Source organism: Nomascus leucogenys, chromosome 19 (genome assembly GCF_006542625.1).
Source record: "Nomascus leucogenys isolate Asia chromosome 19, Asia_NLE_v1, whole genome shotgun sequence".
In the NCBI taxonomy this organism is placed as follows: Eukaryota; Metazoa; Chordata; class Mammalia; order Primates; family Hylobatidae; genus Nomascus; species Nomascus leucogenys.
In genome coordinates this window covers 39,784,339-39,810,291 of record NC_044399.1, presented here as the reverse complement: position 1 = coordinate 39,810,291, position 25,953 = coordinate 39,784,339, and the positions used below count along the sequence as shown (strand labels likewise).

The window sequence follows — 25,953 nt, the reverse complement described above, 5'->3', positions numbered from 1 at the left end:
ATAATTTTAAAAAGTTATCTTCTAGTCCCTGCATTATCTCCTTGATGTTTCCTTTCTGTTTCCTTTCTGTTTGTTTTGATTTCTGTTTCACGTTAAAGCTTTCCTTCAGGCTGGGAGCGGTAGCTCACGCTTGTAATCCCAGCACTTTGGGAGGCCGAGGTGAGCGGATCATGAGGTCAGGAGTTTGAGACCAGCCTGGCCAACACAGTGAAAACTCGTCTCTACTAAAAATACAAAAATTAGCTGGGCATGGTGGCGGGCACCTGTAATCCCAGCTACTCGGGAGACTGAGGCAGGAGAATCGCTTGAACCCGCGAGACGGAGGTTGCAGTGAGCCAAGATCGTGCCATTGCACTCCAGCCTGGGCGACAGAGTTAGACTCTGTCTAAAAGAAAACGAACAAACAAAAAATGCTTTCCTTCAGCTGTCTTATGATTCTAAAGAATCCATTTAGATTTAAGTGTGAGACACTAGAAAGCTGGTCTGATGCTATCGGGGCATGGAAGGGCTCAGTTTGGTGGCTTCTCTGATGGGGGAGGAGGCCAGCCAGATTTTTCATAGGAACTCCTAAATGTCAGGACTTGAAGGTCCTTCCCCTGGGGGCAGTTCAGTTTCTCCAGAAAAAGAACCTTTAACCTCATTCCCAGGGCATGCAAACCTGGCTGCTGTGATCACATGCAGTTCATTGCTGTTCTGTTTTCAGCATGGTCTCTCATTCCCACTCTCTTTTGCTTGGTATTTCCAAGCTGAGAGTTTCTCTGGCTCAATTTCTTCAGTATTCTGAAGAGACAGAAAAGTCACCTGTCAGACCAGGTGAACCACAAACTCCTTTGGTCTGGCTCCTATGTCAATACTTTTGTGTTGTTCATTGTACTTGCCATGACCCTTAGTTCCTCCTTGAGAGAAGTCACTCATTAATTCATCCATTCATTCACTCAGCATTTATATGGAGGAATGTAAGAAGCTGAGAAGACCCTTTGAACCTTGCCCCTGAAGAGTCATCAATTTCTTCAAAGCCCCTCCAGCCCCTAGTTTTCAAAGAGGAAGGGAGTCAGGCTCTTCAGCCAGGCTGGGGAACAGATGACTGTTTATTTAGCACCTACTCTGTGCCAGGCACAGCACTAGGTGCTTTATCTACTTTCTCTCATTTTGCTAATCCTGTTAATCCTCTGCAGGTAACTTCTGTTATAGTTATATTTTAGATGAGAAACTGAAGTATAGAAACTTCAATGCTAAGAAACAGGCCTAGGATTTCAACTCAGGCCTGCCTGAGTCCAAAGCTTGTGCTCTTTCCTCATCTAAGGCTGCCTCTGCTGGATATATTTACCTCCATTTTAGAGAAAAGGAAACTGGGGTGCAGAGATGTTCCTTATACGTTCTGAAGAATTATTGAGGCAGGCTGCAAGAAGCCAAGTCCTCACGTGTGGGAGATAGAGGGCATATGCAGGGAAGGGCCCATCATGCTGTGTCCCTGATGTCCCAGGAACCTCTCCCATCAGGAGAATTTTTTATAAGGAAGGGCAGGCAAGAACCACAAAGGCCAGCATGGAATAGTTACTAACAGCAGCCAGCTGTGGAGAAGGAAGGTGTTCCAGCCTTGTCTGTTTGATGGGGTGATTCCACTATCTGAGGATCTGCTTCTCTCCCTCTCCCAGCTGCCAACTACTGTGAGCCCATTCACTAGATCCATCCAGAGGGGCAGTTCTGGATGAAGAAGGGTCATCGCAAGGTCCCAGGGTCTCAGAGGGTAGGGAGGGAGGCAATGATAATTTCCTTTTAAAAGGCAGAAAAAAGTCTGTCTTCTCAAAATGCCAGGGGAGACTGTTTTTTTGCTTGGGTCTGGTATGTTTTCAATAATGCTATCAAATTAAAAAATAGTCGCCAGACCGGGGGAAAACGCTATGCATTCTCCTAGAGAATGGTGTCATAATCTAAATTTGGGCAGAGAATGACAATCCAAAAGTGATTTCATTCAGAAGAAAAAATGCCTAAAAGGGGAAAGTAACTTTGAATTCTGAGAATTTACTCCTGCAAAAGGAGCAGGGTATAGCCGACGATAGTCACAGGAACTATGATAAGAGCAGGCACATGTGAACATTTGTATTAAACACACCCTGCATGTGGCAGAAGAAGCTGATGTGAACAAAATCAACTGCTCGAGGTTTTGTTTCATCAGTTTTATTGGTCATATATCCAGAATTCATCATATATAAATCTTTCAAAATAATGAGCTATTACAAGAATAGTTTACAAGTCAGCTCTGACTGCACAAATACTTGACACAGGAAACCATTTTTACAAATACATATGTTTTCTTATAATACTTTAATAAACAAAATAAGTCTGTATACATCTTACGGCAAATTTTATGTAGTCTCTTTTTCCCATTCAATCATCGTTTCAGGTTTTCTATTACAGAATGTCCATCACATCCAACAAACCAAATTACAATCTGCTGCTGCTTCTCATTTTCAAATACTATTAAGATTCACACTATTAAAGGGTTTTTTGGGTTCCTTTTCTAATCTTTCCTGATTTGAAAAGAATCCATGTATCTAGGCTAAAAGAGGTAACTTCAACAATATCCCTCCTGACTAGAACTTCTATCTGATTAATAATTGTTTGGTGAATTATCTTTTCACTTCCTACTTAGGCTAGGCCAGGTGGTAGTTTTACCCCTGCTGATAAAGTCCTGACATTCCTAATAGTTCCTAAACTGCAAATAAAAAGCCCTAGAAATAAGAGTGAAATAGAAATATTAAGAAAGCTAAAACACTATTGATTAGAGAACACACTTAAATTCAAGGTCTCTCCCAGGTTGAAGAAGACAGAAAAGCAATAAAGTATAAGGATGTGGCAGTAGTTGTACAAAATACCGAAAATCTGAAAAAGAGTCATCACTTAAGCCAGTAGTGTATCATTTTCAAAATGTCAGAGGATACAGAATCTTAGACTCTGTGGCTAGGCCGAACTCAGAATCTCAGACTCTGTGGCTAGGCTGACATTCTTATGCTGTGGCTTTGAAATAGCCTAATAAATATCCACTTGCCCAGAGCAAGTAATCATTTAGGCCAGGGGAACTTTACAGAATACTGACCATGTTTACCTGAAGAGATAGGAACCACCAGGGCAAACATTTGGCATTCACTCCACTCCTTCACTGTTACTGAAAAGCATCCACTTGGCAAAGCCTGTTGTTTTACTTTTCAGGTAACGTGAATTAAAATTAAGAAACTAGCAGTATTCTACTACAGTCAAGTTCCTGAGTACTCAGCTCCAATTATCTAATATTCTTGAAAGGATGCTGATACGGTTTGATTGTGTCCCCCCACAAATCTCAACTTGAATTGCATCTCCCAGAATTCCCACGTGTTGTGGGACAGACCTGGGAAAGGGGGGGGGGTAAATGAATCATGGGGGCCGTTCTTTCCCGTGCTATTCTCGTGACAGTGAATAAGTCTCATGAGATCTGATTGGTTTATCCGGGGTTTCTGCTTTTGCTTCTTCCTCATTTTTTCTCACCATGTAAGAAGTGTCTTTCGCCTCCCACCATGATTCTGCGGCCTCCCCACCATGTGGAACTGTTAAGTCCAATTAAACCACTTTTTCTTCCCAGTCTTGGGTATGTCTTTATCAGCAGTGTGAAAACGGACTAATACAGTAAATTGGTACCAGTAGAGTGGGGCATTGCTGAAAAAATACCCAAAATGTGGAAGCGACTTTGGAACTGGGTAACAGGCAGAGGCTGGAACAGTTTGAAGGGCTTAGAAGAAAACAGGAAAATGTGGTAAAGTTTGGAGCTTCCTACAGACTTCTTGAATGGCTTTGCCCAAAATGCTGATAGCGATATGGACAATAAAGTCCAGGCTGAGGTGGTCTCAGATGAAGATGAGGAACTTGTTGGGAACTGGAGTAAAGGTGACTCTTGTTATGTTTTAGCAAAGAGACTGGCAGCATTTTGCCCCTTCCATAGGGATTTGTGGAACTTTGAACTTGAGAGAGATGATTTAGGTTACCTGGTGGGAGAAATTTCTAAGCAGCAAAGTGTTCAATAGGTGACTTGGGTGCTTTTAAAGGCATTCAGTTTTATAAGGGAAGCAAAGCATAAAAGTTTGGAAATTTGCAGCCTGACTATGCAATAGAAAAGAAAAACCCATTTTCTGGGGAGAAATTCAAGCCAGCTGCAGAAATTTGCGTAAGTAGCAAGAAGCCTAATGTTAATCCCCAACACCATGGGGAAAATGTCTCCAGGCCATGTCAGGGCAGCCCCTGACATGTGTGTGCAGCCTAGGGACTTGGTGTCCTGTGTCCCAGCCACTCCAGCCATGGCTGAAAGGGGCCAACATACAGCTCGGGCTGTGGTTTCAGAGAGTGGAAGCCCCAAGCCTTGGCAGCTTCCACATGCTGTTAAGCCTGCAGGTGCACGTAAGTCAAGAATTGAGATTTGTAAACCTCCGCCCAGTTTTCAGAAGATGTATGGAAATGCCTCGATGCCCAGGCAAAAGTTTGCTGCAGGGGAGGGGCCCTCTCAGCTGCAGGGGAGAGAACCTCTGCTAGGGCAGTGCAGAAGAGAAATGTAGTGTGGGAGCCCCCAGAGTCCCTACTGGGGCACTGCCTAGTGGAGCCGTGAGAAGAGGGCCACCATCCTCCAGACCCCAGAATGGCAGATCCACCAACAGCTTGCACCGTGCGCCTGGAAAAGCCGCAGGCACTCAACACCAGCCGTGAAACCAGCCAGGAGGGAGGCTGTACCCTGCAAAGCCACAGGGGCAGAGCTGCCGAAGACCATGGAAACCCACTTCTTGCATAGTATGACCTGGATGTGAGACCTGGAGTCAAAGGAGATTATTCTGGAACTTAAAAATTTGACTGCCTTGCTGGATTTCGGACTTGCATGGGCCCTGTAACCCCTTTATTTTGGCCAATTTCTCCCATTTGGAACAGCTGTCTTTACCCAATACCTGTACCCATGTTGTATCCAGGAAGTAACTAGCTTGCTTTTGATTTTACAGGCTCATAGGTGGAAGGGACTTGCCTTTTCTCAGATGAGACTTTGTACTGTGGATTTTTGGGTTAATGCTGAAAAGAGTAAGACTTTGGGGGACTGTTAGGAAGGCATGATTGGTTTTGAAATGTGAGGACATGAGATTTGGAGGGGCCGGGGGTAGAATGATATGGTTTGGCTGTGTCCGCACCCAAATCTCAACTTGAAATTGTATCTCCCAGAATTCCCATGTGTTGTGGGAGGAACCCAAGGGGAGGTAAATGAATCATGGGGGCCAGTCTTTCCCATGCTATTCTCATGATAGTGAATAAGCTTCACAAGATCTGATGGTTTATCAGGGGTTTCTGCTTTTGCTTCTTCCTCATTTTCTCTTGCTGCCATGTAAGAAGTGCCTTTCACCTCCCGCCATGATTCTGAGGCCTCCCCAGCCATATGGAACTGTAAGTCCAAGTAAACCTCTTTTTCTTCTCAGTCTCGGGTATGTCTTTATCAGCAGCATCAGAACAGACTAATACAGATGCTTTAAGCAAGCGCTTGTCCAATAAGGTATTTAATAGCACTTAGGGACTATTAGATGTCCCATTTCTCTTCTCTTTCATTTCTCTTATCTCTTCTCAACCCAGTGTAACGAATCGCTACAGGTTTTTACCAAAATGCTGCAGCAGTAGTTTGAAATGAGTTATTTTGCATTACTAAAGTGTTCAATCACATTATCACGGGTCGCATTTGTATATAACCAGGAGATGGCCAAATAACATCTACTGCAGTGATTTTGCAAATTCAGCATAGTCAATGTATCCATCATTGTTCTTGTCATCATCTCTCAAAACACCATCTATTATGTTAATCAGTTCATCTTCAGTCATTAGTGGTGCCTGTTCACTCCCTTCCTACAAAATACAAATTAGACAATGATGAGTTGCACATTTTACTGGAAGAAGTGCTTAGCTAATGTCCAAAATATCCGTGTTCTTTCATGGCACTGTTTATTTAAAAAAAAAAAAAAAAAGGAAAAACAAAACAAGAAAATGTCCATGCTCATATGTGTCCAAAAACTTTCAATGGAGTATGGGGCTACTTCTAGGAATCTAGATATATATAGAAAGAATATGTATTATTGAGTCAACTTATCATAATCCAGTTTAGAAATTATATTTGCCAGTTAAAAGATGGCCCTTCAAAATAGGCTTTTGCTTATTTGTTTCATTACGGCTCATTCTTTTTTAATTGGAAAAGTGCCAGTCCTCCTGAGGGTCAGCTCTGTGCACAAATTTGCCTGATAAAACAGAAACAGTGACGAATTGGACAACAAGTTGGCATCAAAACAAGAGGAGGAAGGCACTGCCGATCAGCAGAACCTGTTATGATCTTTGAGGAGAAAGTATTTCCCATGCTCCAAGAGCAGGGGTAGTGGGCTGAGGCCATTCACATCCTTGGTGGGTTCTTCCTTTGCCATATCTCCCACATTCACCCTTCCCTCTCCTATCACCACCACCATCCTCATCTGCCAGGACTGCTGAGCCCTAATTCCTCTGCCTAACACTAGTCTCTCCTCATGTACTTCAGTCTGTCTCCCACCGCCAAGGATCTTCCCTAAACAATGCCATTCTCCTGTACAAAATCATTCATGCTCTCTGCTGCCTTCAAACCTCACCTGCACTCCTAGCAGCCAATGTAATCCCACTCACCTGGCTAACTTTGCCTTGCTTTCTCTCTATAGAGGGCAGTGTGGCAGAAGGGGAATGACATTAAATGTGGAGGCACAAGGATTTTTTTTTTTTTTTTTTTTTTTTTTTTTTTTTTTTTTTTTTTTTTTTTTTTGAGACAAAGTCTGACTCTGTCACCCAGGTTGGAGTCCAATAGCACAATAACAGCTCACTGCAGCCTCGACCTCCCAGGCTCAGGTGTTCCTCCCCACTACCCTCCCACCCCGTCACCCCAGCAGCTGGGACTACAGGCGAGCATCACTATGTCCAGCTAATTTTTGTAGAGACGGGATATCACCATGCTGCCCAGGTTGGTCTTGAACTCCTGGGCTCAAGCAATCCTCCTGCCTCAACCTCCCAAAGTGCTGGGATAACAGGCATGAGCCACTGTGCTTAGACTGGCACAAGATCTTGATTTCAGTTTCTTCACCTAGAAAATGGGAGGGTTTTGTTTGTTTTTTGTTTTCTGAGACAAGGTCTTGCTCTATTGCCCAGGCTGGAGTTCAGTGGCAAGATCGCAGCTTGCCGCAGCCTCAACCTCTCAGGCTCAAGTGATGCTCCTACTTCAGCATCATGAGTAGCTGGGACTACGGGCACACGCCACTGAAAATGGAAGTATTAACAATGCCTGCCACTGCCTACTCAAGATGTTGCAAAGATCCAACAAGATCTCTAACCTACTTGAAAGGGCTTCAGAAACTCTGGAGCACTGTACAGTACCACACAAGCCCTCAATTACTGCCACATCCCTGAATCCCTTGGTCTCAATTCACCATTCTTCCCAAATGAAGTAACTTTCCCCTTGCTCTGCAGTTTGAATACGGTCTGTCTTTTAGGCACTGATTCTCATACTCTGGTGTGTAACAGAAATGCCTGTAGCACTTAAAGATACAAATGCCTAGCCCTGGGACTTCTGCCTCAGCAAGTTATCCTTTGTGGGAAAGATTGTTGGACAGAAAGAGGCAGAATACAGAAGAGAAAGAAACAAAAGCACTTTTTTTTTTCTTTTTTTGAGACAAGGCCTCACTCTGTTGCCCAGGCTGAAGTGCGGTGGCATGATTATGGCTCACTATAGCCTCGACATCCTGGACTCAAGCAATCCTCCCACCTTAGCCTCCTGAGTACCTAGAACTACAGGCATGCACTACCAGGCCTGGCTAATTTTTTAATTTTTGTTTTGTTTGTTTTGTAGAGACAGGGTCTCACTATATTGCCAAGGCTGGTCTTGAACTCCTGGCTCAAGTGATCCTTCCACTTTGGTCTCCCAAAGTGCTGGGATTACAGATGTGAGCCACCATGCCCAGTGGAGAAGCAGCACTCTTGGCACATAAGGACAACACAAGTCAACAAGACTGGGGACCAAATTAACAAAGGGAAGCCTTTCTGTGATACAGTCCCCCAAGCCACCGCCAGACCTACCTCCTTATGGACATGAGTGATGGCTGTGGAGAGTTCTAAGCCATCAAGCAAATTATTGCCATCATAATCATGCATTTTGAAGTAATGGAGCTGCAATTCTTGTGGCGACATCTCCGCCTCTGGTTTGTTGATGACACCTTCTAGATGCTCCATGATATGCCTAAAAATCAACAGTCAGGTTCAAGCCAATTGACAGACACTGGGATCATGCTGAAATCTTAAGGACTCTGAAAAGTTCAAGATCTTAAACTTCCTCCAGCTCAGAAAAACAAACACCAGCAGCAGCAGACCACATTCGAGGATTACACAGAGATAGACAGGGCCTTGAGAGGAGCAGGAAAAGTCAAATAGACCATCTGTTTTGCTGGCAGGATTAGGGTATTCTTTCCTCTTTATTATTAGAATTTTGTTATAACATTTTCAGGCCATCAATTTAAAAATATGTCTTTTAAAACAATTTTTTTTTTTTTTTTTGAGACAGGGTCTCACTCTGCCACCCAGGCTAGAGTGCAGGAGCATGATCTTGGCTCATTGTAGCCTCAACTTCCCAAGCTCAGTTGATTCTCCCACTTCAGTCCCCCAGGTAGCTGGGACCATAGGCATGTACTGCCACATCCAGCTAATTTTTTGCAATTTTTTAGTAGAGACAGGTTTTCCCTATATTGCCTAGGCTGGTCTTGAATTCCTGGGCTCAAGCAATCCACCTGCCTCAGCCTCCCAAAGCACTGGGATTACAGGCGTGAGCCACTGCGCCCAGCCTTAAAAACAAAGGATAACTGAGTATAATGCGTGAGGCTAACTGGCCCAAGACAAAAGCTGCAACAAATGAGTCAATGTTTGAATGTGTTGATTTAAAAAAGGTCTTGTTATAGTCAAGAAACCTTAGCTATTTTCTGGATTCTGCTACTACGACTGTGTATGTGTACCTGTGTGTCTATTTGTATGTGTGTGTGTCTGTCTGTGGTGAAAAAAAGGAGAGACTGGATTCAGGCAAGTAATGTGCCCCATTTGGGCCTAAAGATCTTCCACCTGTGACACAATGATGAAAAAAGAATACCTGACTTATAGGTGGCAATAAGGAGTAAGAATCAACCTTGAAGAATGTCAAGGAGCCATAGAAACAGGAAGAAGGAAAGGAGGACTGAGCGTGCCCTTGCTGCTGGCTCAGCTGCAGATGATGGGGAGGCCCCTGGACCACAGCCCGGGCTGAATACGTACTCTTGGTCGTGCACTGTGTTCTTATCCAGGCCCATGCTGCCGGGTTGGGAGAAGCTGGCTGCAGGCTCCTCAGCCCTGGCGCCTGGGGCACAAAAGGCCCAGAGCAGGCCACACAGGAAGGGGGTTCTGAGCAGGGATCTCATGGTCATCAATATCTGTGAGATGGGAAACACAGAAGAGGAAGGCAGAGCATCAGAGCAAAGGTTTCGTTCAGGGCTTGACGTGGTATGATCCTGGGAAACCTGATGAATCAGTGAGGTTAGGAAGAGAGCTTGTCAAACAGGGCCCAATGCCAGCTCTGCTTTGAGACTGCGGGATGACCCTGGGCACTCCAAGTCACTCAAATGGCAGGGGAAGGCTCATGAGGTTTCCTGAAGTGCCTGCAGAGTGCCAAGCAACACGTGAAAGCTTGAAGGGACTGGAAGATTATTCCTGCCTCCCAGAAGCTACAGTCCACTGAAAGAAATATTTTCTACCAAGAGCACCAGGAAAGGCAGCCAGCGAGTTATATCAGATTATCAGAGAAAGAGAAAACCCTCTAGGAGTTCAGGGGAAGAAATCTCCTTTGAGTGAAGGAAAATCAGAGAAGGCTGATTGAACTGGTGACACTTCAGCTGGGCCTGGACAGATATGCAGGGACTGAAGGACCACAGGAATGGTGGGACAGAGTGGCAGGTGCCCACAAGTGGGAAAGAAACTACAAGTAGTTCAGCTGGGCTGCAGCCTAGAGGGTAGGAAGCAGACAGGACAGAGGTGGCTCCAAGGGCTAGACAGGCTGTACTGAACATGGCTTTGCACACTAGGCCAGGGCTTGACATCTCCTGCAGAGAAAGAGAGGAGAGTCACTTACAATTCATGAATGGGAGGTGACATCAGAGCTTGGTTTCAGAATGACTCATCTGGCGGCACAGTGGGGAAGGCATGAAGTGGCAAAAGCAAGACTAGAGGCAGGAGCATGGTAGCCAAGGGAAGTGGTCAGTCAGGTCAGATCAAGGTCTGCGGCAGTGGACAAGGAGAAGAACACCTTAACTCCTCCTTCTGTACCTCCTGGGTGGTGACAGTGGCAAGTAACTTAACCACGGTGAGCAGGCACTGGAAAGGAAAGTTACAGAGAAATCAGGATGCCATCAGGGACTCCCAGGGTTTGGCCACACTTGGAATTGTGGTCAATAAGACGACACAGTCAGCTACAGAGCAAGCTCTCAGAGGGCAGGGAGAACTTTAATCCCACCAGTATTACCTGCCAAGGGTCAGGCAGGCCTTTAATAATTGTTGATTCAACGGAAAGTCTTGGTCTGTCCTAGGGCTGACAGACTGACTTCAAAAAGGAAGGTGAAGGACAGCCACGTGACCCACATACAAAAACAAAAGACCTGACCGAACACTCACTTCCCAAAAGGCAAAACAGATTCTGCTAGGTAACAAGGCCAGGGATTTCTAACAGGCCAATTGTAGTCCACAGCCCCAAACCAGCAGTGGTAAATACAAACCATAAGGCACTGGTCATCCCCTTTACATGCTACACACAGGGCTCAGCTCAGAAGCTGCAGCTGTCTCTGTGCCTGGGGCTGAGAGGTAGAGGTGTTATAGTCCCTCTTACCCATCCTAAAAGGCTCTCAGGGCAGAACCCTGAGAGTATGAGTGTGCCACCCTACAACACTTAGAAAAATTTCCCAAATCCATTTTTCCCATTACCAGTATTGCTTCCCATGGCCCCCTCCTTAAAGGGGACAATAGTCACTGGGATGTCTAACTTCCAGGATAGGCCAGGCATGGTGGCTCATACCTGTAATCCCAGCACTTTGGGAGGCTGAGGCAGGAGGATCACTTGAGGCCAGGAGTTTGAGATCAGCTTAGACAACACAATGAGACCCCATCTCTACAAAAAATAAAAAATTAGCTGAGCACAGCAGTGCACCCCTATACTCCCAGCCACTCAAAAGGCTGAGATGGGAAGATTGATTGAGCCCAGGAGTTCAAGGCTGCAATACACTCCAGCCTGGGTAACAGAGTGAGACCCTATCCTCAACTGCCAAAAAAAGGAAGAAACTTCCAGGGTGCTAAAAAGCACCTAGAATCTAGTCTACTTCTAAACAGTGACATCAAAATGCAATCTGTCTCAGACCTTTTATTTTTTAATTTTTATTTTTTTGAGACAGAGTCTTGCTCTTTCGCCAGGCTGGAGTGCAGTGGCACAATCTTGGCTCACTGCAACCTCCACTTCCCAGGTTCAAGCAATTCTCCCTCAGCCTCTGGAGTAGCTGGGATTACAGGTGCGTGTCACCACGTCCAGCTAATTTTTGTACTTTTAGTAGAGACAGTGTTGCACCATCTTGGCCAGGCTGATCTCACACTCCAGACCTCAGGTGATCCACCCACCTCGGCCTCCCAAAGTGCTGGGGTTACAGGCATGAGCTACCGTGCCCGGCCACCTCAGACTTTTTATATCCATAGTTAAAAAAAAAAAAAAAAAAAAGCAATCTGTCATACATAATAGGAAAGAATGCTCAGATACATTGAATGAGAAAGAACAGGCTGCAAAAAAGCGATAAAGAATAATACACTTTTGTAAAATAAAAATGTGTATTTCCTACACAAACTAATAACAAAGATTATCTTGAGACATGAGATTAGAATTGTGATTTTCAGCCGGGCACGGTGGCTCACGCCTGTAATCGCAGCACTTTGGGAGGCCGAGGCGGGCGGATCACGAGGTCAGGAGTTCGAGACCATCCTGGCTAACATGGTGAAATCCTGTTTCTACTAAAAACACAAAAATAAAAATTAGCCAGGCGTGGTGGCGGGCACCTGTAGTCCCAGCTACTTGGGAGGCTGAGGCAGGAGAATGGCATGAACCTGGAGGCGGAGCCTGCAGTGCGCCAAGATCTGCTACATTTTTTTATGAATATGTATTCAATATAATCTATCCTATAATTTTGTCCCAATACTATATGGATCGGATACAAAAGGAGTTTCCAGTTAATTCTTATCTCCACAAAATAATTCAGAAACAGTCAGAAACTACACTTCCAATTTTACCAAATAAAAGTGCCCAGACCTTGGCCAGGGACAGTGGCTCACGTCTATGATCCCAGCACTTTGGGAGGCCGAGGCAGGCGGATCACTTGAGGTCAGGAGTTTGAGACCAGCCTGGCCAACACAGCGAAACCCATCTCTACTAAAAATACAAAAAAAATTTGCTGGGCATGGTGGCATGCACCTGTAATCCCAGCTATTTGGGAGGCTGAGGCACAAGAATTGCTTGAACCCGGGAGGCAGAGGAGGAAGAGGTTGCAGTGAGCCAAGATCACACCACTGCACTCCAACCTGAGCAAGAGAGCGAGACGGTCTCAAAAAATTTTTTTAAAAGCGTCCAGACCCTGACAAGGCCACTGCCACTGTACCTGGTACCACAAAACAAGGTTTCAGGTTACTCCTAGCAGTGACTGCCTAGGCCATAGCAGAACAACTTGTTCTGACCACACATCTCAGAGTTCTGGGACAGGAAGGATTAGAGAAGGGAATCAAGCTCCTCCCAAGCCTTTCAGACTCATTTACATCAAATGTCTCTTTCTCCAGTGAGGCCTTTTCAATTCCAAGTCTGGCACAGGTATTCTTCCTGCAGGCTCCCAAGTGCTTCCCTTCAGAAGGCTCCCATCCACAGCTGATGACAGCTGCAAATTAATTCTTTTTTTTCTTTTGTTTTCTTGTGTGTGAATGAATTCTTGAAAAACTGCCTGATTACTTGTCAGTGCCCCTTGCTGGATGGGCTTCGAGAGGATTTGGACTGAATCCACATTCCCAGTATCAGGCACAGTGCGTGGAACAGAAGCTGCTGGTTCTTAGCCTGTGTGCCATGGTCCTTGGGGAGCTGGGGGGATTACCACCTTTGCAGATATGCTGCCAATTTTTAATGTCACCGTAACAAGATGAAACTTTTCTTTTGGAGATATCTATCATGGAACTCATGGCACCATTTCCTCCAACTATGTGATTGGATGCTTAGTATATCAATTTGGTGTGTGTGTGTTGGGGGTGGGGAAAATTCTATTTAGATAACACCAAAAAGCAACCAAGCGATTAATCATATAGTAACTATGAGTCCAAAATATCCCTTCTTTAAGGGAGGTGGGATAAAGGCCAAGAACCACTGATTTTGAACTTGTCTCATTTTGGTTTGCTGTTGCAAGTTTCTAACCATTGGAATGCAACAAAAGCCAAATCGATAAATATAAAGAAAAAAAATTCCTCCAAGTAGTACATTGAAAACAGGGAATAGGGCTGGGCATGGTGGCTCATGCCTGTAATCTCAATACTTTGAGAGGCTGAGGCAAGTGAATCACTTGAGCTCAGGAGTTCAAGACCAGTCTGGACAACATGGTGAGACTCCCTCTCTAATTAAAAAAAGAGAGAGAGAGGAAGAAAGGAAGGAAGGCAAGCAAGGGAGGGAAAGATAGAAAACAGGGAATCTAACTGCTACCTAACAAATTAAACTGCTGACAGTCAAGAGAAAGCATAAGCAACTCCCTCTACCCAAATAACAGGTTGCATCATCCATGCTCTAACTACTTAGCTCAAGGCCATGGGCAAACAGCCTGAAGCCCCAGCTCACTGGCCTTCTTTAGGAAATATATAAAGGCCAGGCTGAAGAAAAACCCAAGGGCGGAGAAATTTCTGCAAAGGGACTTCAGAGCACAACCCATACCTTGAGACAGCCCTCACAAGGCGCAGCCTCAGTCCTGGGAGGGCAGTGCTGGACCACGAGCAGCAATGCGCCTCCCAGTGCCTTGGCTGTCACAGTGCTCCCCTCCTGTTCTGCCAGCCTCTTCCTGTACCACAGCCTCCGCTCCTACTGGTTCCATCTGTCCATCTCCAAACTTCCTTCCAGGACAGGTTCAAATGTCACCTCAGGATTCTTCCAGCCAAGACCAATTGCTCTCTCATCTGACCTCAGTCTGCAGTCTCTCACACTCATTTGACCTGAACATACGATCACAGGTTGTTCTCCTTTTCCATTTTTCTCCTTTCCTCCCTCTCTGAGAGTCAGGACCCTCTCTCCTCTGGCTCTCATTTACCTTACTGATGTCTGCTGAGCTGACCTGGCTCATCATTGAATCAGGGAAGTGAGTCTTGGCACCTAGGTGTATTGTTCCCTATCCCACAGCGACTCTAGCCTAAGCTGGAACTTCCTTTGGAGCCTTCCAGTGGTTTGACCTGGCCCAACCCTTTCCTCCTGGTGTGTCATCAGTCCTATCACCACTCAGAGTTTGGGGCCAGCCTTCCTGCCAGCAGCTAGTAGCAGCTTCTCCCTCAAGGGGCCCTTGGTTAAGAATTCAAACCTAAAGCAGCCACACTCACCAACATCCAGACATCCTGTACCCACAGCCAGTGCCAAAGAAAAACTGACCAGTACTGTCTCACTTACCCCTGTCATGGTCCTGGAATGAAGGCAAGAAAATAACCAAGTTCCTAAGCTAAAATAAAGAAACCTCTACACGGACTGAGGGTTGAGAATTGGTTCTGAAAAAGCAGGCGTTTAATATTAATAACTTGATCTATTTGTTCATCTAGGGAGCCCAAGGAGCACCCATGCTTCATTTATACATTTAATGTCCGTACTAACAGCACAAGGTACTGAAGATAGTACTATGACCTCGACACAGATTACAACCTGGTAGAAAAGAGAGATCAGCAGGCAGACACCCACGGGATACCACGAAACCCCCAACTCACACCTGAAATAACACATGAAGGATAAGAAGGATTATTTCAACCAAAGGACAGTGCCTCAGACATAAGGAACATATTGAAGGAACATATTGAAGGAACATGTAAGCCCAGAAGGAACTTGTTCTGATCTAAGAACCAAAAAGGATTCAGTATGGTTGAAGACAAAGTACAGTCAAGACAAATGTATCTAAAGTTAAAAGAAGACAAGTCATGAAGGGCTTTGCAAGCCCCGTTCAAGAGCTTGGAAGGGCAATGAGAATCCACCAAAGGGTGGTAAGGGAATAGGGGGACGGTTCCGGTGACATGATCAGATTTCTGTTTTAAGACCATGGCTCTAGCCTGTCTGTATAGAACAAACTACAGAGAATGAAGAAGAGATGCAGGGATCATCAGGAAGACACCGAGGTAGTCCAGAGAAGAAAAGGTGGCCTGAACTAGGTAGGACAGGGGGATGGGACTGGAGAATGAACGTATCCAAGACAGCTTTGCAAAGGATTAGATGTGCGTGGGTAAAGGAATGCAGCAAGTGAGAATGATGCCCAGTTCTGGCTTGGGCACCCGGGTGGATGGCCATGCCCAGAGAGGGAATACAATAGGAGATCAGCTTCCCCCACCGGGCCCGACAGGACCTGTGGTCTCCCCGAGAGGGAGATGGGGGAACAAGGAGCAGAGGGAGAGTAAGGCCTCCGGCCCGCTGCTTTTGGGCCGCGCCAGAAGCAGTGTCCACCCGACACAGCTGGTCCCACAGGCCGATCCTCGGGTCCCCAGGGACCAGGGAAGGGGGCGGAGATCTGCCCAGCCGGCCCTGTCTGGCTCCAGAGCCCCCGGGGGGGCACGGGCTTCCGCCCTGGGAGACAGGCCGTGCTCCTAGCCGGTTAAGCGTTCCGAGACGGCCTGGGGGCCCAGCCCCCGCCCCCAGACCGCTCCTGCCTCTCATCTTGAGCCCAAGCCCCCAGCTCACAAGAGAAGCGCTGGGATCCCGCCAGCTGCGGACGGTGCGCTGGTTCACTCACCCTTACGGTCTCCGAAGCAGACGCGAAGCCCTCCAACGTGAGCCTCACCAGCCCCCGTCCCCAGAACGCTCTTCCTCGGCCTCGCCCCGCCCCCCCCCCCGACCTGCCTTGCGCACGCGCGCTCCCTGCCGCCCGCCCATTGGCGCCGCCGGGCCCCTCCCGCTGCGCGGCAGCTGGCTGTGAGAACGGTTCGCGTGAGTCCACGTGTAATGGGCCCGCGCCCAGCACTGGCGGGACTGACGCAGTTTTTCTACCTGCTTTCCCAAGGGCGACACACGGCTCCACTCCAGTTGGGCCACTGGACGCCCTAGGGGCCCGGCAGGTTGCTGGGCAACCCCGGAAGCCCTCAGGAACGTAGTTCCACGTGCGACGTAGGATGGCGGATCCGGATGGGGCGGACTCCAAAGCCGGCTCCCAACTCCGCTCCCCCTCTCATATACGGGGCCCTTGGTTCAGGTCTCTTGGTTCGTCCTGCTGCAAGTTGGGAAGAAAGATAATAGGAATGCTAATTCCTTGCTGATGAAACGACCAGAACACGCTGGAGCCGGCCTTGTACCCTACGTTTCAAGACTGGCCTGCTTCCAGCGTCTGCCCGCTCCACTGCACAAGCTGCCGCAGCCGTTCGCTTCCACTGGAGTCCCAGCAAGACTATGCGACCCAGTTCAAATACCACCTTCCCTGTGTCGTTCTTGAAATCAGCAGCTTTTGTCATTCAAGAGAGGACAGATTACTTAAAAACAGACTCAGGAACAAATAGGGAAACGAATACATCATCCCTGTATAATCCTGCCCTTACACCTGTGCTCCTATACAAGATTACCATTCAGTGAGTATCTATTGACCTGATGGATAAATGAGTGTAGGACTGTCGTTTTGTTTTTGCTTGGTTTTGTTTTGTTTTGAGACGGAGTCTCGCTGTGTCCCAGGCTGGAGTGCAGTGGCAGGATCTCGGCTCACTGCAACCTCCGCCTCCCAGGTTCAAGCTCTTCTCCTACCTCAGCCTCCTGAGGAGCTGGGATTACAGGCGCGCGCCACCATGCCCAGCTAATTTTTGTATTTTTAGTAGAGACGGGGTTTCACCGTGTTGGCCAGGCTGGTCTCGAACTGCTGACCTCTTGATCCTCCCGCCTCAGTCTCCCAAAGTGCTGGGATTACAGACGTCAGCCACCACGCCCGGGAGGACGGTCGTTTTTTTAAAGCCCTTCTCCCATTTCTGTCCATAAAGGTACATAATCGTTTTTCAAATGAGCCTGGGTCCGGACAGGAAAGACACAGGAAGTGGCTAAGTAGTTAGATGCCTTGAAAGTTGGCTAACGCCACTGCCATTGACTGTCTCATTCTTTTTCCCACCTTCATCTGAGATTGAAATCTGCCACCCTTATCCCAGAGAAAAATCCCATAATCCCTAATTTTTTTTTTCTTTTTTTAAAGAAAAGAGTCTCCATGTTGCCCAGCTCGTCTCAAACTCCTGAGTTTAAGCAATCCTCCCACCACCTCCGCCTCCCAAAGTGCTGGGATTACAGGGGTGAGCCACCGCGCCGGGACAAAGAATCCCTAAGTTTTGAGGAAACCCTATTAATTCAAGACCCATTCTTCTTTCCTTGCTCTGAACTTTGGATTAGTTTGATCTAGTTCCTCTTTCTACCCTGCATCTGCCATTCATCCATCTCTTCATTCATCCAACCCTCCCTTTGTTCATTTATTCATTAATTCAATAACATTTCTTGAATATCTTCTGTGTACTAGGCACTCTACTAGGAGCTACTAGAGATAGAAATAAGACAAATGAAGTGTCGATAAGCTAGTGTCTGGTAGATGGATAAAGTGTTCTCATTCTAGCCAGTGCTTTCATTTTTTTCCTATGGATGTTATCCTCTGTTATGTCTCTCTTGAATCGACAGTCACTCCCTCTCTACCAGATAATTCCCATCAACATATAAACTTGGTCTATTTTCTCCCCCACCATACCACTGAAACTTCAATCTCCATGCAAATCTAGTGGTCTCTTTGATCTCTTGTTTTTATTTTACTTGTCCTCTCAATACTGTTTTATCAAAGCCAACCACTCTCACTTAGAAACACTTTCTTCTCTTGTTTTCTGACACCACACACTCTGGGTCCTTCTGCTACCTCACTGGTTATCCTTTCTTGGACTTCTTACTTGGCTTCTCAACCTATAATTATCAAAGTGTCCAGGGTTCTGTTCTGAGTCACCTTCTCTACCCACTCTCCCTGTGTGAGTTTACCTAGTCCTGTGCTTTAGATACCATTTATAAATAGATGACTCCAGAATATGTCTCTCTGACAATGACCTTTCTGTGTAATTCCTGACTCCTGTAAATAACTGCCTACTTGACGTCTCCATTTGAATGTCAGACTGGCATCTCAAACTTAATGTGTCCCCCCAAAATCTTGATTTTCACCCCGAAACCTGCACCTCTCTCAGTCTTGTCCATTTTAGTAAATGTCACTGCTACTCATTCTGTTCAAGCTAAAATTCTACGAGCTATTCTTGATTTATCTCATCCCTTTACCTTTAAATCCTTCAGCAAAGCCTGTTGATGCTATCAAAATATATCCTGAGTCTTTGACTTCTTTCCATCTCCACTAAACCATTCTAGTCCAGTAGTAGATGATGCTGCAGGACTACTTGAGAGAGAGCTTCCTAACTGACCGTCCTGCTTCCATTCTTGCCCCACTGTAGTCCATGAGTGAGAAGCCACCTTTGATTAAGCCATTTTATAGGTGGGTGTTCTGTAACTTGTAGCCGAACCCATTCCTAACAGGCAAATAATTTGGTACCAGAAGCAGGATGCTAAAAACAAGATACTAAAATGTGGAATTGGCTAACTGGAGGTTAAGGTAGCCAGTGTTAAAAGACTCTCTTTCAAATTGGAAAGTTGGTGACCCTTATAAGCAGTAGTGAAACTGTCACTTGCTGGACCTTGGATACAGGCCACATGCCAACCAAAGCTATATTTTTGGAGAAATCTCAGGAGCAATATGGAACATTAGTGAGTGTTGCCTTTTTTAGTAGCTTTCAGCAAACTCCTTCAAGAGAGGGGCAACTCTGCATTAGAAATAACTGATTTGAAAGCAGAGATTAAAGAAAGTAACGACTAGGTAAGAGAGGATCTCTTTACCTGCAACCTACTATTTAAATTGGCCAAGAGTCTCATAACTTGGAACCTTGCTGAAATACCCCATTTACTTTGTGTACTCAGGTTGAAACTAGTACAAGTAGAGACAAAGAGGTGGCTTTATCAGGAGATAGGACGGCCATCCCAAGATACCAGAATGGCCTCTAGGTGGCACCTCTTTCTTCAGCTGTTTTGAATTGTCTCAAGACAATGTTTTACCTATGTAGGGGATTCCAGAGTGGTTGAGAACGGGTGAAAATAAGATTTCAGTTTACACCTTTTAATATTGCTTTGATGTTGTAAACTATATATTACTTATTTGTAAAAATAAATAGAAAAATATTGAATAAAAACAATTTAAAGACTCTAGATAGGCTGGGTGTGGTGGCTCACGCCTGTGATCCCAGCACTTTGGGAGGCCGAGGCGGCAAATCACCTGAGGTCAGGAGTTCGAGACCAGCCTGGCCAACATGGTGAAACCCTGTCTCTACTAAAAATACAAAATTAGCTGGATATGGTGATGCATGCTTGTAATCCCGGATACTCGGGAGGCTAAAGCAGGAGAATTGCTTGAACCCGGGCGGCAGAGGTTGAGGTGAGCCGAGATTGCACCATTGCTCTTCAGCCTGGGCAGCAAGAGCTAAACTCTGTCACTAAATAAATAAGACTTTAGGTAAGTTATTTGTGATTACTATACATGAAATTGATCAGAAGTCTAACAAATGATTGAGGTAATCCTGTGTCCCTAAAATCTCAAGCCTGGTCGACAACAGTCTGTTGCTGTTCAACCCTGTGGTAATCTCTGAACCCTGGAATTCCTTCCAACAGGGAGTAGGATGCAAAAAGTGTGCGTTCTGCACAACTAGAGGAAAAAACAAGGGTGCGGCTTCCAGATTCTCCAACTGAGAACTTAATACACTGTCACCAAAGAAACTGCAGTTTCTTTTGTTTAGAGAAAAGGTCTTGCTCTGTCACCCTTGCATTGCATGAGGGTGACCTCAATGGGTTGCATGTTCTAGGCTCCCCTGTCAGCTGGGATGGGGCTTTGTATTTCTGATAAGGTGAACTGTGGTGTTAAAAGCTTGGAATTTTGGCATGTGTTGTGTTCTGAATTCAGATATACTATAAACTGGGGTGGTGAAAATGATGGCCATCTGCATTTGATGACCTTGCTTCTTCCATCCCTGACTTTATCAAAGCACACATCACTCCTAATGAAAAATCTGACTGTTGATTTCTTCAAATTCACGTTGGGGGAAGGTATATATATTAATTATGTATACATTAATACGTAATGTATGTATTAAGTCACATAAATGAGCATTCCTTAGTATCCCTTTTGTCTCCCTCTCCTCTCTCATCATGTTGTTGTTTGGGGTTTTTGACATGAGTTATTCTAGATAAACATTCTCTTCTTCAGTCTTAGCCTGTTTTTTGAGACGGAGTCTTGCTCAGTTGCCTCAGGCTGGAGTACAGTGGCACAATCTCGGCTCACTGCAATCTTTGCCTCCCGGGTTCAAATAGTTCTCCTGCCTCAGCCTCCCAAGTAGCTGGGATTACAGGCGACCACCACCATGCCCAGCTAAGTTTTTGTATTTTTAGTAGAGATGGGGTTTCGCCACGTTGGCCAGGCTGGTCTCGAACTCCTGAACTCATGTGATCTGCCTACCTCAGCCTCCCAAAGTGCTGAGATTACAGACATGAGCCACCATGCCTGGCCTTAGTCTTATCCTTTAAAAAAAAAATAGATACAGTTATCAAAAATTTTGATCACCCTGACATCCCATATCTCTTGAAATTTCTCCTGAACTTGCCTATCTACTTAAACACTTCCTTCAAAGGCATTTTCATTATGAATTTTGTGTGGCAAACTTCTGAGGTCTCCCCTGCCTGAGGATATTTGTATTACTCTCACATTAAAATGAAAATGTGGCTGTCTACAAAACTTCTGAGTTCTTTTCCTTCGATACTTAAAGAAATAAATATATGATCATAAGAAAAACTATATGATAATTTTTAAAAAGCATCTGACAAAATTTAATCCCTATTCATGATTTAAAAAAAAAAACTTTCAGCAAACGGAATAGAGGGATACTCTCTCAATCTGACAGGGCATCTGTTAAAAACCCACAGTTAATATTCTTAGAGTGAAAGACTGAATGTTTTTCTCTTAATATCAGGAACAAAGCAAGGATGTCCACCTTCAACACTATTGAAAGTGCTTTAGTATATTCATTATACTAGAGCTTTAAGCCATTAGAGAACAAAATATAAAAGGCATACAGACTGGGAAGAAAAAGTAAAACTATCTTTATTCACAGGTAATATGATCATGCACATAGAAAATCCTAAATAACCTAGAAAAGAGCCAGAGCTATTGATTTAGCAATGTTACAGGATACAATATACAATTAATGGTATGTCTGTATATGAGCAATAAGCAAGTAGAAATGGAAATGCTTAAAATACCATTATAATAGCATCCCAGAACATGAAATACTCAGGGGCAAGTCTAATTCAGTTATTTGGAGCATACTTTGTCTTAATAGTCTAGTCATTCTGTTCTCTGAAGTTCTTGTGCTCTAGTCCTGCAACGGTGTCTACTCTTTTGTCCCTTGTCAAAGCATAACTCAAAGACAATAGTTATCTTCATGCAAATGATATGCTCACTTTAAAGAAAATAATCATTAAACTCTATCAACAAAAAAAAAGGATTTATAAGACAGCAATCCCCAACTTTGGCACCAGGGACCGGTTTCATGGAAGACAATTTTTTCATGGAAGTGGTGGGGGGAGGGACAGTGGTTTCAAGATGAAACTGTTACACCTCAGATCATCAGGCATTAGTTAGATTCTCATAAGGAGTGTGCAACCTAGATCCCTCACATGCGCAGTTCACAGTAGGGTTCGCGTTCCTATGAGAATCTTATGCTACCACCGCTAATCTGACACTGACAGGAGGCAGAGCTCAGGCGGTAATGCTCGCTCACCCACCCAGTGCTCACCTCCTGCTGTGCAGCTGACCCACACTAGTTGGGGGCTGAGGGCCCCTGTAAGAAATAAGGGAGATAACAATAAAAAACTAAAGACATTCTGGGAACAAGAAGTTTTTGGATTTTTTTGGTTTTGTATTTGAGTGGAGGAAAGCTGATTAGCTGGCATCCAGCAAAGAGTCTAGTCTGTGAAGCGTGCCCTTGAGCAGGCTGGCTAGGGTCATCAAACAACAACTTTAGTTACTTATAGATTCTGATGACCTGGAGATTTTAACCGTGGAGTATTTGTGCCAGGCTGATACTATAATGTTGCATTAGGCCTATACCATTTCCTCCTCAGAATTTCTTGGCTCTTACTCATGGTGGATTATTTCCTTGAGCATTTTTATAATTTTTGATGATGAGTTCATTTTTAGTGGGGCTTTGTCTATGGGAGTCCTATGTGGCCTGGGTTGAGGCCGTGTTTCCTCAAAGAGATTTGATGTTTGCTTCTATCTGCCTGCTATACATTTTTAGTTATTTTTTTAACTTGTGGGTCCCTGGTTTCTATAGGTAGTATTAGACTATACTCCAGACCTGAGTGCAGAGTGTAATTATAAATGCTCAGGAAAAATTTTTTTTTCCCCAGTCAAGGGGCAAGGCCAAGATATACAGCTTTACTGTGTTTCTCTGTGCATCTCTGCAAATTTTGTTTCTGGTTCGTATGTACTTCAATCCCTGAAGGTGTGAGAGGTAGAAACCACTCAGAGTTTCTTCCATTCTCTCACTCAACAACAAAAAACACGGAAGACATCTCTACCAAAATGTGGGGAGGGGCGGGGGCTCTTCCCACACTGGAACAAGCACATCAATTCTGCAGCAGACACCAGCTGGAGGGCCTCCAATTCAATTCAATTCAATTCTGATGCCATCTACATAGAGATAACCTCAGAAACCGCAGGTTGAGGGTTCAGTTTTACAGAACAGCCCTCTCTTTCCCGCCAGTCACAAGTCCAAGGCCCTTAAAACATCTGACCGAACAGCTTCTAGATGGGCTTCCCAAGACCCCCTGTTTGTTAAAGTTTATTACAAAGGCTATTTTAAAGTATAAGAATAAACAGCCAGATGAAGAGATACATAGGGTGAGGTCTGGAAGGGTCCTGAGCACAGGTGCTTCTGTCCCCATGGAGTTGGAGTGCACCACCCTCCTGGCCCGTGGATGTCTTCTCATTCATCTTCCTGTCAGCCTCCATGTGTTCAGCTCTCTGGAAGCTCTCCAAACCCTGTTCTTTTGGGTTTTTATGGAGGCTTTATTACATAGGCACAATTGACCAAACCATTAGTCATTGGTGATCAACTTAACCTTCAGCACCTCTCTCCTCCCTGGAGGTTGGAGGTGGGGCTGAGAGTCCCAACCTTCTAATCACACGTTGGTCTTTCCAGTAAAGAGCTGTCATTCTGAAGTTACCTGGGGGCTGCCAGCCATCAGTCAACCATTAGCTTACAAGAAGACGTCACTGTGGAGTCTCTAAGGATTGTAGGAGTTGTATGCTAGAAAACAGGGTCAAAGACCAAATATATATTTCACAATATCACAGAAAGTATAGGCCTTGGAGAGTCCTAGCCATATGTGAAAGTATCAGATCTGTCTCTTTACTCTTTTTAACCCAAAATTTCTTCCCTTGTTGTAGTCTCCATTAAAACTCAGAATTGGCCAGGTGTGGTGGCTCATGCCTGTAATCCTAACACCTTGGGAGGCTGAGACAGGAGAATCGCTCGAGTCCAGGAGTTTGAGACCAGCCTGCACAACATAGGAAGACCTTGTCTCTATAGAGAAACTTTTTTTTTTTTTTTTTTTTTTGAAACAAAGTCTCACTCTTGTCCCCCAGGCTGGAGTGCAATGGCGTGATCTCAGCTCACTACAACCTCCACCTCCCAGGTTCAAGCGAATCTCTTGCCTCAGCCTCGAGTAGCTGGGATTACAGGTGCCTGCTACCACGCCCAGCTACTTTTTTTTGTATTTTTAGTAGAGATGGTGTTTCACCATGTTGGCCAGGCTGGTCTTGAATTCCTGACCTCAGGTGATCCACCCGCCTTGGCCTCCCAAAGTGCTGGGATTACAGGCATGAGCCACCGCGCCTGGCCTATAGAAATTTTTTTTTAAAATAGCCAGGCATGGTGGTGTGGGCCAGTAGTCCCAGCTACCCAGGAGGCAGAGGTGAGAGGATCGCCTGGGCCTAGGAAGTCAAGGCTGCAGTGAGCTATGATCCTGCCACTGCACTCCAGCCTGGGTGACAGAATGAGATCCTGTCTCTTTAAAAAAAAAAAAAAAAAAAGCAAACAAACAAAAAAAACCCCAACTAAAGGAACCAAAAAAAAAAAACCTCGAAGTCCCTGTAAACCAGTAAAACTGTAACCCCCTCCAGGGAAGCCTTAGTGTCAGCTCATCAACACTCTTCCCTTCTCTCCACTAAGTTAGCTCCTTCTTAATTTTTTGAATATCGAGAATTTTCCCTACTTTCTTGTGAGCTTAGCTCTCCAATTAACTGAAAGCTTGGGTTTGTATTTATGGAATATAATCATATTTGTGAAGAATTTATATTTTGTATTTGAGTATAATAATATTCTAAAGAAAAATTTTAAAATATATTGAGTATGAGTGTTTTGAATAGAATATGAGAAGAAAACTTGAAGAAAATCTTGAATAAAAATATTCCATGTGATATTCATAAGAGTACCTTACTATTCATTGGATATTTTCTTTTTTTTTTTTTTTCCCTGGAGATAGGGTCTCGCTCTGTCACCCTGGCTGGAGCACAGTGCTGCGATCTCAGCGCACTGCAGCCTCAACCTCCTGGGCTCAAACCATCCTCCTGCCTCAGGCCCTGGAATAGCTGGGACTACAGGCACACTGCCACCACACCTGGCTAATTTTTGTATTTTTTGTAGAGACAAGGTTTCACCATGTTGGCCAGGCTGGACTCGAGCTCTGGGCTCAAAACAATCTGCCTGCTTTGGCCTCCCAAAGTCCTAGGATTACAAGCGTGAGCCACCCTGCCACAGCCTTCACTGGATATTTTCAAGAGTACTCTTAGTTTTTGGTAAATCATACATTTGGCAAATGGGGTAGCTTGGATATTGAACTAACTAATCCTTCAACAAATTGGCCTTTAGGGATATGGGCTGCTGCCATTCAGCTTTCAGTATTTTTCTATAATACAGATCTCTTCATTGCACTGCACTTGTTTTTCAATTATTTACTTATTTATTTATTTATTTATTTCAGTGATGGGGGTTGTCTCGCTATGTTCCGCAGGCTAGATTTGAACTTCTGGGTTTAAGCGATCTTCCCACCTCAGCATCCTGAGTAGCTGGGACTACCAGCATGCACCACCACACCCACTTGTTTTTTTAACAATATGTTGAGCCAGGTGCAGTGGCTCATGCCTATAATCCCAGCACTTTGGGAGGCTAAGGTAGGTGGATCACTCGAGGTCAGGGGTTTGAGACTAGCTTGGCCAACATGGTAAAACCCCATCTCTACTAAAAATACAAAAATTAGCCAGGCGTGGTGGTGGGCGCTTGTAATCCCAGCTACTTGGGAGGCTGAGGCAGGAGAATCTATTGAACCTGGGAGGCGGAGGTTGCAGTGAGCCGAGATCACACCACTGCACTTCAGCCGGGGCGACAAAGTGAGACTCTGTCTCAATAAATAAATAAATAAATAATATGTTGACACATGCCTGGTCA

The 25,953-nt window shown here is 45.2% G+C and overlaps 2 protein-coding genes across 9 annotated transcripts in view; one reads left to right on the top strand and one right to left on the bottom strand.

Moving 5' to 3' along the window:
- Positions 1–2,162: 2,162 nt before the first annotated feature.
- MCFD2 (multiple coagulation factor deficiency 2) overlaps positions 2,163–25,953 on the bottom strand; it is a 40,590-nt gene continuing 16,799 nt past the window's right edge. The window contains exons 1-5 of one of the 8 annotated variants that reach the window (XM_003262819.3): positions 16,092–16,226; positions 11,135–11,227; positions 9,349–9,503; positions 8,131–8,290; positions 2,169–5,895 (exon numbers count right to left, since the gene is read on the bottom strand). In XM_003262819.3, coding sequence (XP_003262867.1) covers positions 5,764–5,895; positions 8,131–8,290; positions 9,349–9,497 — 441 coding nt within the window. In that variant the 5' untranslated portion in view covers positions 9,498–9,503; positions 11,135–11,227; positions 16,092–16,226 and the 3' untranslated portion in view covers positions 2,169–5,763. Of the gene's footprint in view, positions 5,896–8,130; positions 8,291–9,348; positions 9,504–10,198; positions 10,441–11,134; positions 11,228–16,091; positions 16,227–16,345; positions 16,474–25,953 lie in introns of those variants that run through there. The other 7 variants (XM_030799369.1, XM_030799370.1, XM_003262818.3 and 4 more) reach the window with 7 other exon arrangements.
- TTC7A (tetratricopeptide repeat domain 7A) overlaps positions 16,849–25,953 on the top strand; it is a 160,705-nt gene continuing 151,600 nt past the window's right edge. The window contains exon 1 of the mRNA XM_030799366.1: positions 16,849–16,917. The gene's annotated coding sequence lies outside the window, so the exon portion shown is untranslated. The remainder of the gene's footprint in view (positions 16,918–25,953) is intronic.